Source organism: Caenorhabditis remanei, chromosome V, assembly GCF_010183535.1.
Source record: "Caenorhabditis remanei strain PX506 chromosome V, whole genome shotgun sequence".
NCBI classification, from domain to species: domain Eukaryota; kingdom Metazoa; phylum Nematoda; class Chromadorea; order Rhabditida; family Rhabditidae; genus Caenorhabditis; species Caenorhabditis remanei.
This window is the reverse complement of record NC_071332.1, coordinates 17,405,468-17,418,104: the sequence shown is the minus strand read 5'-3', so window position 1 is coordinate 17,418,104 and position 12,637 is coordinate 17,405,468. Positions and strand designations below refer to the sequence as shown.

The 12,637-nt window shown below is 38.7% G+C and overlaps 4 protein-coding genes across 4 annotated transcripts in view; 1 reads left to right on the top strand and 3 right to left on the bottom strand.

Annotated features, from left to right (window-relative positions):
* Window positions 1-381: 381 nt before the first annotated feature.
* GCK72_020826 (uncharacterized protein) lies at window positions 382-3,758 on the bottom strand (the record flags this gene model as incomplete). The annotated part of the gene is made up of 12 exons (XM_003106336.2): window positions 382-615; window positions 671-884; window positions 940-1,055; window positions 1,104-1,215; window positions 1,258-1,484; window positions 2,122-2,489; window positions 2,537-2,823; window positions 2,873-2,966; window positions 3,009-3,136; window positions 3,181-3,316; window positions 3,373-3,571; window positions 3,630-3,758. 12 exons carry the CDS (start codon window positions 3,756-3,758, stop codon window positions 382-384), a joined length of 2,244 nt encoding a protein of 747 aa, XP_003106384.2.
* A 2,192-nt stretch (window positions 3,759-5,950) lies between these two features.
* On the bottom strand, window positions 5,951-7,201 carry GCK72_020825 (uncharacterized protein; the record flags this gene model as incomplete). Its single annotated transcript, XM_053733820.1, has 6 exons — window positions 5,951-6,069; window positions 6,115-6,292; window positions 6,337-6,465; window positions 6,513-6,657; window positions 6,700-6,834; window positions 6,882-7,201. 6 exons carry the CDS (start codon window positions 7,199-7,201, stop codon window positions 5,951-5,953), a joined length of 1,026 nt encoding a protein of 341 aa, XP_053582733.1.
* Window positions 7,202-8,482: 1,281 nt separating this feature from the next.
* GCK72_020824 (uncharacterized protein) lies at window positions 8,483-12,601 on the top strand (the record flags this gene model as incomplete). Its single annotated transcript, XM_053733819.1, has 10 exons — window positions 8,483-8,665; window positions 8,708-8,871; window positions 8,919-9,053; window positions 9,099-9,243; window positions 9,289-9,417; window positions 11,647-11,810; window positions 11,853-11,987; window positions 12,045-12,189; window positions 12,236-12,364; window positions 12,407-12,601. 10 exons carry the CDS (start codon window positions 8,483-8,485, stop codon window positions 12,599-12,601), a joined length of 1,524 nt encoding a protein of 507 aa, XP_053582732.1.
* The window catches only part of GCK72_020823 (uncharacterized protein), a gene marked incomplete at both ends in the record, with an annotated part of 3,420 nt that continues 1,080 nt past the window's right edge, over window positions 10,298-12,637 (bottom strand). The window contains 2 exons of the mRNA XM_053733818.1: window positions 10,298-10,388; window positions 10,440-10,500. Of these exons, the coding sequence (XP_053582731.1) occupies window positions 10,298-10,388; window positions 10,440-10,500 (152 nt within the window). The remainder of the gene's footprint in view (window positions 10,389-10,439; window positions 10,501-12,637) is intronic.

Genomic DNA, 12,637 nt, shown 5'->3' with positions numbered 1-12,637 from the left:
GCCACATGGGTAGTATAAGACAAGAACTATTAATGATCACACCCATTTTATGCATTTCGTAATGACGAGTTTAATGATTTTTGCATGGACAAGTTACATTTAACGAATAGTTTTGTTGTCAAAACTAATATATATTCTGCACATGAAAGGTGTATTGTATAGTTTTACGTACTGCTTTTTTTTTAAATTTCCGGAATCCGGAACTCCGTACAAATCTGGTGTATAGAGGTTGTTCTCATGATGTTTGGTGGGTGAAGTGGCCGAGAAAATTTGCGCCGTGGCCTAGAAATTCGACTTTGGTTGTGTAGATTCTCAAAAATTATAAAGGTAAGTTAGCATAAAACATCTTTATTTCTATCGTATTTACAAAAACACGAAAACTTAAAACCTAACATTTTCTACATCTTCCATCGGAAATTCGATTGGAATTTTAAGTACATGCACATCCTCAGTAGGTGTCTCTATTTTCTTTGCTGGAAGACTTGATTTCCGTGTCCGTCCGGCACCACCGAAAATCAGTCCCTCAATTTTCGCAAATGGTATCTCAAACATAGCCGACCAGAATATAGCAATGACAAAGGAGATGGTAGTGACAGGGATTACGGTGTCCAGGAACTGAAAACATGTTTGCTCAAAAAATTCAACTACTGGCACCAGGGAGTCAACTCACAAAATAAGAAAGTGTAGAGAAGTAGAGTTCCGAGTGATTCTTCCCAAAAAAGTAGCCCATCACCATAATATGTATCAAGTACGCACAGAATGATAGCCGAGCCAAGGGTGTCCAGAAAGGGAGACTCATGAAATCATTGATCAGTCCTTTTTGATAATACGTTGAGATCACTATCCATGACAACGCGATTCCCCAGAGTACTCGACTGAAGCAACTGAAAATTTAAATTTTCAGAGATTTGGGTTGTCCAGTGGAGCACATGTGCATACCTGTAGAGCACGTTCTGAATAGGTGACCAAAGATGGCCGGAGGTGTAGTCTTGAATGATAAAAACGACGAATACCATAGAGCTCAACGAGAAAATCCACATGACACGGTCGAGCCACTGAAATTTTAAATTTTGTTGAGAGGATTAGCGATAGAGCGCACTTACCGGATTGATATTCAGCTTTGGTGTTTTTCTCATAAAATACCCTAAAACCAGTCCCATTATATAAATCTGGCAGCGGATCAACGGGTTATAATAGTTCCATTGGTCGTATCTCCTGAAAACCAAAAATGCGCTCCACCGTAAAAAGTTACAGTACCTCGCCTGCGGATCGTATCTTGGATCTTTCGGTCCCAAATCGAATTGGGTCGGTGGGAAGTGCCAAAAGATCATTTGATAAGCGTTGAATGCAGTGGATGCTGAGAATACGAGCATTGCTACCAGGAGACCGATAAGACTCCCGCCGACAGCGAAACTAAGAAGGATAAGGGGACTCATGATGTAGAGTTGGAGGTCGGTGGCCAGGTACCAGGAGATCACGTAGCACTGAAAATAGGATAAAGTGATGATTGATGGGAAGGGAGGTCTTGGGGGACGATGGACTCGTTGTACTCTAGGTCTCGTAGAGTCTCGTCTTATAAAATTTCGCTAAGATTCTCGTGAGGTTTCTCGTATGGTCTCGGTTTCTAGCGGGGTTATTCATAACATGTAAGAGTATGTAAGACTTCAACTTTTTGCGGTGGAGCGCATTTTCATGTTTTCGGTTTTCTGGAGGCATGACTTATGGAACCCGTTGATCCACTGCCAGATTTTTATTATGGGACTGGTCTAAGGGTGTTTTATGAGAAAATCTCCAAAGCGAAATATTAATCCGGTAAATGCGCTCTACCTCTAATCATAACAAAACCTAAAATACCAGTGGCTTGACCGCGTCATGTGAGTTTTCTCATTGAGCTCTATGATATTCGTTGTTCAGGACTACACCTCAAGCCATCTTTGGTCACTTACTCAGACCACGGGGTCCCAATCAGGTTGAGCGGAATTCTGCTTTCCGCCTTCCGTCATTTCAGAGACCGCATTCCGCTTAACTCTGATACGGAACCTTCATGAGACTCCACAAGGCTTAAGAGTCGACGAGACTCCACAAAACTCCCCAAATCTTCTGTAAACTCTGTAAACTCACAATTTTTCCCGGATCCACCAAATTGTCGATATACAACAAATTCAGCCAATAATTGTCGCGACACGTGTCATCGTGCATTGCCGGTGACATGAACAACGGCATATCCCGCATCATTCGTGTATAGACAAACGTGAAAAATATGATGGTCACATAGTAAACCGGACTCAATCTTGCGATTCGATGCACATAAAACATGATCCATCCACCAGCGGACAGCACTGCTTTCCGTTGTTTTCCAAGAGTTTTGAACCAAAGGAACGACAAAAGAAAGGCGGAGATGAAGAAGAAAGTGTCGACAGCGAAATAAGCATTGGCCATCAGAGTACCCATATAGGTCTTGGTGAAGTCGAGAAGGTCCGCTGGGTTGCCTGAAAGAGGAAATGGTTGGGGGACGTGGCCTAGGATCCGAGCTTACTGCAAACAAGAATGAAGATAGCCGCACAGTGTCCAAGGATGACCCATACTGTGGAGATGGTGCGGATGCAGTTGAGTGAGGTGACTTGGCCTTCCTTATTACACTGTTGCATATTAAAAATTTCCTTTACATTTCTATAAAACGAGAAAGCCATGAACACTCTCCACCCGACCGTTGAGTTGAGCTCTTCGTTTCGCGCCAAATCAAGTTTAGATCGCCGATTTTGGTAGTAGTAATCGATAGTTCCAGAAGTAATGCATACTAGAACTATGAGGGATAGGGCGGTGCTGTAGATTTCTTTCTTTTTCTCCCCAAAAAAGTTCTGAAAATTCTTACAGCACTACATAAGTCCCTGTGGTGGCATTTGGAATCCTGCCGTTGACATTTCGAACACTACACACTGGCGAGAGCTCTTTGCTCACTCCGATAGCTGGAAGAAAAGTGGTGGCCTAGAATCCCTAATAAATTCTACCTGCTCTAAAGTAATCGGTCAAATCCTCATTCCGACAAGAGTACGGTAGACAGATATCCACTCCGATTTGTGGAAGTTGACAGGAGCCATTGAAGGAGTTTGGTTGCATTTTGATGTCAAAGAGGATTCTGAATCAGATTCAAAATTTTTTGTCGGTGTCGGGTTACTGTACCGATAGTAGTCTCCTTGGATGGTTCTGTTGAGGCTAGTGGAGAAAATGTTCACAGTTTTGCATTCGGTGAAGGCGCCGGTGCTGAGCAAGTGACCACGCGCGATTCCTGAGCCAATTTTTCCAGCAGCGTCCATCACTGAAATGTATCTAAGTATTATGGGATTATGGGGGAAGTGGGGTCTTGTCACTTACTCGGAATCAAGTACTCCCTTCTCTCCTTATCACTCATCGTCGACGGAGCCATTGTGGTGTGGCGTTTCACATGCCGCGCCACATCAATCATACCGTAACCCAGAAATGACAACTCCTCATGACATTCCTCGGATATCGAGTAGTTGGAAAACGAGTGGATGCCGAGAGCAGCAATTAAGTCGCTGGTTTTGTATTTTTCCTGGAATGACGAGTTTGTAGTTTGTAGTCTGTAGTCCTCCCTGGCAACTTGAACTCACCAACTGTTCGATAACCTCTCTTGGATGAGCTATCAACTCATTGAGTAGCTCCATTGCTTTCATCGGATCAAATTCCAAACCGGAACTCAGATTTACAGTAAGAAATATTAGTGTAGTTTTGACCCACATATTTACGATTGAAAAGAGACGAATGAAAATTTGAAACTGGGGGAAAACTAGTCTGATCTGATAGACTCAGGTGGGGTTTATAGTTTCAAATGTTCAAATTCTAAAACTTGAAAAACACTACGCTCTTGTTTTTCCTGTTTCTTATCAACTAATCGGTTGTGGGTGCTCCAAGTGTGATTGATAATCGATAAGGAGAAGAAAGTGTAGTACAATAATAAAAACATTGAGCGTAGTAAAACGAGAACTCTGGTTGAATAGAGGGCTTGAATTTTGGACCAAGGAATTGCAGACTTGTCACGGCCCGGCCCCGCCCGTGGCCCGGCCCGCTCGGCCCGCTTTGAAACATTTTTTCAAAACATTTTGTGTTTTGAACTTTTTTTTGGAAATTTTTGAAAATTTTTGAAAAAAGTATAGTTTTCGAATAAACATTTAAAATTGATTTTTGAACTAGATTAGTGACTGGCTCTAGAAATGATCAATGTTTCCATCTTTATTGCCATAATAAGATGGATATTGAGTTGTTGGAGTGATGTTCATCGAAGACTCTGCTTTTCTACTTGAAATTTCTTGTTGACCAAGCTACGCCCCCAAAAATTTAACTTTTATAAAACAGTATTCCTAAAATCTCTTATCATAAAAATGACGACCAACGAGTCCAGTGCCGGGTAGAACCCTGCGTATAAGCTGGGAGTGTTCTCTAATTTTCCCACTGTAATCAAAATCATTGGGATGACAATCACAATGCCAACCGGGGCAAACATAGTGCATAGAGGGATGAGTGTCTAAAATAAGAAAGATGGTCTAGAAAATATTAGGCCACATACCTATAATACAAGAATACGGAATATTTGGCTATTCATTTCTCTCGTCTTCTTACTCATCGATCCCTCAACACTTTCCATTTTTCGATATAAGACAGGCCAAATTTGAAATTTTTTTTTTCAACGTGATAAGTTGTACTTTGCTTGAGAAATGGGCATTATCTACTGTCAGAAAACATGACATTTTAAATGTGAGTCCCAGAAAAAAGCCAAATTATTTTTATTGTTACTTATTCCAATTCGTCTTGTTTTGTTTTTAAATTGAAGTTATATTTACGTGACCTTATTTTTTAGGATGAAAGAAAAAATGGAAATCACAGAAAAGACTGAAGAGTCAATTCTGTGGAAAATTACAACAAAAAAGAAAAGACGTTTTGAAAAACGTGAACCAGAAAAAGGTTTTACAGAATGACGTTCTGGTAGAGACCTTTACAATTAGACTGAAGGAATAAGGAGAATGGATGATTAGAAGATGGAGGATTCCAGGTAAGAGATGGGTAATTAAAATCTCCTGCGAGGATGCAAGATTTTAGAGGGAGATATATTTCAAGATGATCAACTAGGGCTAGTGATTGAGCTGAGGAAGCGTCTGGTGGACGGTAGATTAAAAAGAAATTAAAGGGCGTAAAAAGAGTGAAAGAATGAAAGAATGAACTGAAGGAGAGATAAGACAAGCTAAAATTTCAGATTGGTGAAGCGGGTAATGGTGGGTCATGTTGATATCAAGGGTAGAAAGGGAGAGAGAGTTCTTATAAATAAAAGCAACTCCTCCACCACTATTTTTACGGTGAACAGAATTAGAACGGTCAAACCTGAGGATAATTAAGTCATGCAAGGAGAAAAGAGAAGAGGGAATGTTGTCGTCGAGGAAAGTTTCGGTCAGAGCTAGAAGATGGTACATCATAATATATTTATAAGAGCCTACTCTACTTGAGGGTTTTGTGACAATTAGCCATCGTAAGACAACATTTGACACTTCAGTGCAAATGAATCCAGAATATTGAAGAACTTGGACAAATTGAGGCATTGAAATATAAGAAACAGACAGCTAATTATTTTTCAAGACGTTTGGTTGGATGAGGTACAATAAACATGAGATTTAAGTCACATTTGTTCTCATTTATTCTTTTTTGTTCGCACTTGTCATTCGGTCTGCCTTAGACAGAGAACTAAAATGATAACATTTCCTGTTTTCAGATTTCTCATTCCACTGCCTTTCGTGATACAGATCATTCAATATATTGAATTCATCTGTACTGAAATATCAAACATATTGTTACTATAGCTAATGGTTTCAAAATCTTCAAGTTTATTTGACTCTTACAAGCATTAAGAGATGTGTTTTAACCTGAAGTGTTCCATGTGATGTTCCTAACCTGGACCAGTATGTCTACCGCTTCTTAAAAACTGGTTCCCATGTTGGTCTCCATTGACATAATTTGATGGATTTTGAGTTGCTGGAGTGATGATCGAAACCTCCGCTTTCCGACCTAAAACTTTTCTCGTTCATCACGCTCATCAAATAATAAACTTACATAAAACAGTATTCCTAAAATCTCTTGTCATAAAAATGACGACCAACGCGTCCAGTGCCGGGTAGAACCCTGCGTATAAGCTGGGAATATTCTCTAATTTTCCCACAGTAATCGAAAACATTGGGAGGACTATCACAATGCCAAGGGGGGCAAACATAGTGCATAGAGGGATGAGGGTCTGATATTAAAATGCGATGGCCAAAGAATCATTAAGCTACCTACCTGTAAGACAAGGGTGCGGAATAATTGAACATTCAGTTCTTTTGTCTTCTTACTCATCGATCCCTCAAGACTTCCCAATTTTCGACATGTTTTCCACCCGCAGATGACCATTGTGATAATGCAAGTTTGCTGGAATTTCAAAAAAACCTAGAAAATATTTTGACACTAAAAGTTACCATGATACCACAAGCGCACGCGCTAAATGTAAAATCTGGCCAACCAATAACTGTTTTGCCGCTTGATTCATTCTTGTAAAAATATAAAACTCCGAGGTAACTGAGTCTTGAAATGTCTTCCCCATAGGCTTCATTGATAGATTCTCTGAAAAAGAGTTTGATCTGTGTCTCTGTTTGTCCTTCTTACCTCATATACTCATCTTTTCGAGCCGTTGGGGCGACTAGAACGGTCACAACGAAATACCACACAATAGAAAAGATGATGGGAAGGATATAGAGTCGGAGGAGACGGACGCCTTGTAATTGAGACAAATCTTCGGGTCTGGAATCGATTAAATGTAGATAAATCATAAATGCGACGTTTCTTACCTGCATATTGCAATGTAGCGATAGATAAAATGAGTGGCCAGTTGAGATATACATAATACAAACGATGCACAGTACAACCCGGCCAACACGAGTGCAATAGACTTTTCATATTTCAAAAAGCTGTCCACATACCACAAGATGCATTTACCATAAGTATGTGTTGTCTGGAATTTCAGAAAAAAAATGATTTCAACTTGGGACACTTCACCGGTTGAGCCAGTATCTCCACCACACCATACACAATTGAGAATACTGCATATGACATCATAATATACTTGTAAGAACCAAATCTTCTTGACAATTTTGTGACAATTAGCCATAGTAAAATAAGGTTGGTAAATTCAGTGCTGATAAATCCAGAATATTGAAGAATTTGGAGAAAGAGAGGCATTGAAATAGGAAAATTTAAAAAAAAAAGAATTTTCAAGATGTTATTCGGTTGGTTGAGTCAAGTCAAGTAAAAGAAACACGAGATGTAATGTAACCTCATTTATTCTTTTTCGTTCGAACTCGTCTTTCGTTCTGGCCCAGACAGACAACCGGAAGAATAACATTTCCTGTTATCAGATTTTTTTCCAATTCCTTTCTTTATACAAACCATACAATATACTGGATTCATCTGTAATTCTTCTAGCCGGGGCCTGTATGTTCATTTACGTGGATAGTTGTATAAAATTTGAAAAACCAGAGAAGATTTGAAACTGGTTTTAAAACGTTTAAAAATAACTTAGACGCACATGCCGTTCATAACAGTTGGCACACTTATTTCATTTTCATTGGAAAAAGTAGAAACGAAAAAGGAGTACATGAGAAGGGGGCTTGATGTGAAGGTGTTCATTATCAGGTATTACAAGGGACAGTCTGATGTTTGCGATTTTTCATTAATAATATATTTTTCTTGAAGAATATATAATGAGAAGCTTATTCAAATAAAAAGTATTCTCAATGATCCGTAGAAATCGTATACGCCATTCCCGACGTAGAGCTGAATTTGACTTTCTTCTTCTTCTGACGACGACGACGACAAGTCACTGCTTCCCGAAAATCCCGTATCATAAAAATAGCAATGGTGGCATCAAGAACCGGGTAAATTCCAGCGTTTAGACTGCTGATAATAAAATTAAAATTCAAGTCTCAAGCGTATCATAGCAAAATAATGAGGAAGAAATTCTGTTTTTATATCTAAATGTTTTTCTTTTTATATTTTTGTTCTTGTTCAGTCACAAATCGTGTGAACAAATTTTGCAAGGAACCGGAAGCTGATAGATCTCAAAAAACAACGGAATATGAATTTCAAAAAATTAAATAAAGATCAGATGAAGGAAACTGCTAATTCATCTCCAATCTTTCCCGAAAAACCATTTGTTCCGAGAAATAGCGGAAAATAAGAATTATGCTACGAATACAACAAACTGGAACCACCATGATTCTTCCACAGAGATCAAAAAATTACTCATAATACTTCTTTTGTCTATACTACATACGTCACATATTTCATTATTCTCCACCCAGCCAACCGAATAACATCTTCATCTCTCGGTAACTTCTTCTACCTCAAAATTTACTATTTTTCCTATCCCCTTATCATTCACTACTTCAAAATGCCTCTCTTCCTCCAAGTCCTTCAATATTCTGGATTCATCAGCACTGAAATTTCCAACCTTATCTTGCTATGGCTCATTGTCACAAAATCGTCAAGTAGATTTGGCTCTTACAAATATATTATGATGTCATACGCAGTGTTTTCAATTGTGTATGGTGTGGTGGAGATACTGACACAACCAGTGAGGGTTTCCGTTTTGAATTCATTAATTCTGTAATTCTAGACAACTCATATACATGGTGCTTGCATGTTGATGTATGTGGACAGCTTTTTGAAATATGAAAAGTCGATAGCTCTCGTGTTGGTTGGGTTGTACTGCGCCACTTTTGGCTTATGTGTTCTTCTACTGGCCACTCATTTTGTATATAGATTTTTTGCAATATGCAGGTAAGAAACGTCTCATTTATTATTTATATACTTTTAATCGATTCCAGACCCCAAGAGATGTCCTACTTCCAAGGCGCCCGTCTTCTTCGAGTTTACACTATCCCCATCTCTATTTCTATTTTATGGTATTTTACAGTGACTATTCTAGTGTCCCCGACTCCTGCCAAAGATAAGTATATGAGGTGAGAAGGATGAGCAGACACACATATCAAACTCAATATTTTCAGAGGCGCTATCAATGAAACCTATGGGGAAGACACTACACGACTCAGTTATCTTGGAATTTTATATTTTTACAAGGATGAATTAAGCGGTACGCAGGTTATTAGTTGGCCGGATTTCACGTTCTGTGCATTTGCTTGTGGTGTCATGGTAACTCCGACGGGGCATCACTTTTATTAGGTGATCAATTTCCAGCAAACTTGCATTATCACAATGGTCGTCTGCGGATGGAAAACTTGGCGAAAAATGGAAAGCGTTGAGGTATCGATGAGTAAGAAGACAAAAGAGTTGAATAGCCAACTATTCCGGACACTTGTATTGCAGGTACGTGGCCCAATATTTTCTAGGTCACCTTTCTTATTTTAGACACTCATCCCTCTATGCACTATGTTCACCCCAGTCGGCTCTCTGATAATCCTCCCGATTTTCTCAATTGGTGTTGGGAAATTTGCAAATATACCTTGCTTGTATGCAGGGTTCTACCCGGCTTTCGACGCCTTGGTGGTCATTTTTATGATCAGAGACTTTAGGAATACTGTTTTATGTACATAAGTTTACTATTTGTGGGCGTGGTCAAAAATAATTTTCTTTTCAGGCAGAAAAGTGGAGAGCAAGCCGTTGAGCAGCATAACTCCAGCAGCACAGCTCTCTTCTAATTATGTCAGTGGCGATTGAGAATTCGAAATTAAACTTTTTTTTCCTTTTTTTTTTTAAATATTGTACTATTTATTGCAGGAGAAGCTTCTATTTCTCTTAAAATGTATAAGTATTGCATTCTCTAGAAAGTAAGACTCTCCGCCAAACTGTCGACGATTTCGATATCGTCTTCAACAAGGAGAACAACGAAATTAGTCGTGTTAGTTTCAGAATTTACTATTGTTGTTCTCTCCGCCTAATTCCAGATCCCCCGCAACACAATTGGAAGAGAAGATTGCGCCGACCCGAGAGACAATACAAGGAAAAGAGTTTGAAGGAATGCTGAATGAAGAAAGAAAACGAAAATTGAAAAAAATCTTTATTTAAAATGTCAATTATCCGCTTGGAATGTTAATAAAAAAAATTTCTTAATAAATTCTGCAGAAGTGGGCCATTTTTTTCTGTCGTCATTGCCATTACAGTTTTCTTTCTTTCAGTCGAATTGTGTTGCGGGGGATCTGGAATTAGGCGGAGAGAACAACAATAGTAAATTCTGAAACTAACACGACTAATTTCGTTGTTCTCCTTGTTGAAGACGATATCGAAATCGTCGACAGTTTGGCGGAGAGTCCGACGGATTTCCATCGAGAGCGATCACTCTGAAATGAAATATTGGCCGAGAGAAATCAATAGTTCTGAAACAAACTAACACAAAAATGAAGAAAATTGGAGATTTGAACGTCAAGTGGCTGCTTGCGAGTTCTTTTGAATCTGAAAAACGACAAAATTCATACAACAAAGGGAAAAACAGACAAAAAGAAAAATTTACGGTGTAAATCAAACGATTTCTGTTGAAAAAGTCAAATAATCGTATAAAATACATATAAATATTGTCAATAATGCATTTTCAAGTAATATTTTGTCGAAAAAACAATGCAATTTAAGAAAAAATCGACGAAAACCCTCTGAAAAGGCAAGAAAAAAACGCGAAATTGAGAAAAAAAACTTGTCCGAGAGGACTACGCGGCCGCGCGATTGTCGGAACCTCGGTCCCAAAACTCTTCCACGAAAGCTCAATTTCAGCCGGGAAAACGCGAATTTAGGGCATTTAGAGCGATTTTTAGCACATGCTCCAATGATGAAAGTTGTTCAGAATTTTCTGAAGTATCATAATCTAAAATAAAAAAATATGACTTCAGTCCTCCTTTAATTTATTGTCTTTATACCTGAAACATGCATAAAGGTTTTCAAAATTAAATTATTTTTACAATACCGATTTCACATGGATATACAAGTTCAGTCACCTCCATGATTACCAGCTGAGTTAAAATCCCAAATAATGGCTGAGGTACAAAAAAAATATGTCCTTGTACATGTAACTGCCGGAAGTTTTTGTGACTACCAACCATAATCAGGTAGATGGCCTAGTAATTTCCATTAAGAATTCTAGGCCAGCATTTTTCATGACTAATCAGATATTTGATCATTGAATAGTGTGACTCCACTGTCTTCATAACGTGTGTTTTTTCATCAAAAATCAAAAGATTACTCACAAGATTTGTTGTCTTTACTAACTACAACTCATGTTTTTTGTAGCTCAACCAACCAACCAACCGAATGACATCTCCATATCCCCATAGCATATCACTCACTACTCGAAAATTCATTATTTTTAAAAATTTTCCTAATCCGATGCCTCTCTTTCTCCAAGTCCTTCAATATTCTGGATTTATCAGCACTGAAATGTCAAATCTTGTTTTATTATGGCTAATTGTCACAAAATCCTCAAGTAGATTTGGCTCCTACAAATATATTATGATGTCATACGCAGTGTTTTCCATTGTGTATGGTGTGGTGGAGATACTGACACAACCAGTGAGGGTTTCCATTTTGAATTCATTAATTCTGTAATTCTAGACAACTCATATACATGGTGCTTGCATGATGTTGTATGTGGACAGCTTTTTGAAATATGATAAACCGATAGCACTGGTATTAGTAGGGGTGTACTGTGCCACATTTGCGTTATGTGTCTCTCTACTGGCCACTCATTTTGTCTATCGCTATTTTGCAATATGCAGGTATGTCCTATCTCTGATTTATGTACCTTCAACCAATTCCAGACCCCAAGACATGTCCCAATTCCAAGGCGTCCGTCTCCTCCAACTGTATATCCTTCCCATCATCTTTTCTATTGTGTGGTATTTCGTTGTGACCGTTCTAGTCGCCCCAACGGCTCGAAAAGATGAGTATATGAGGTAAGAAGGACAAACAGAGACACAGATCAAACTCAATTTTCAAACTCAATTTCTCAGAGAAGCTATCAACGAAACCTATGGGGAAGACACTTCACGACTCAGTTACCTCGGAGTTTTATACTTTTACAAAGATGATTCAAACGGCAAGACAGTCATTGGTTGGCCAGATTTCACATACTGTGCATACACTTGTGGTGTCATGGTAACTTTTAGTATCATAATGTTTTCAAGGATTTTCGAAATTCCAGCAAGTTTGCATTATCACAATGGTCATCTGCGGATGGAAAACCTGGCGAAAAATGGAAAATGTTGAGGGATCGATGAGTAAAAAGACGAAAGAACTAAATGCTCAACTATTCCGGACACTTGTATTACAGGTAGGTGGTCTAATATTTTATATGTAACAACTCTAATTCCAGACACTCATCCCTCTCTGCACTATGTTTGCCCCAGTCGGTGCTTTAATCATCCTTCCAATTTTTTCGATTGCTGTCGGAACATTGGCAAATGCTCCTAGCTTATACGCAGGGTTCTACCCGGCACTAGACGCGTTGGTTGTTATTTTTATGATTAGAGACTTCAGGAATACTGTTTTATGTAAGTTTATTATTTGATGGGCGTGGTCAAAAATAATTTACTTTTCAGGCAGA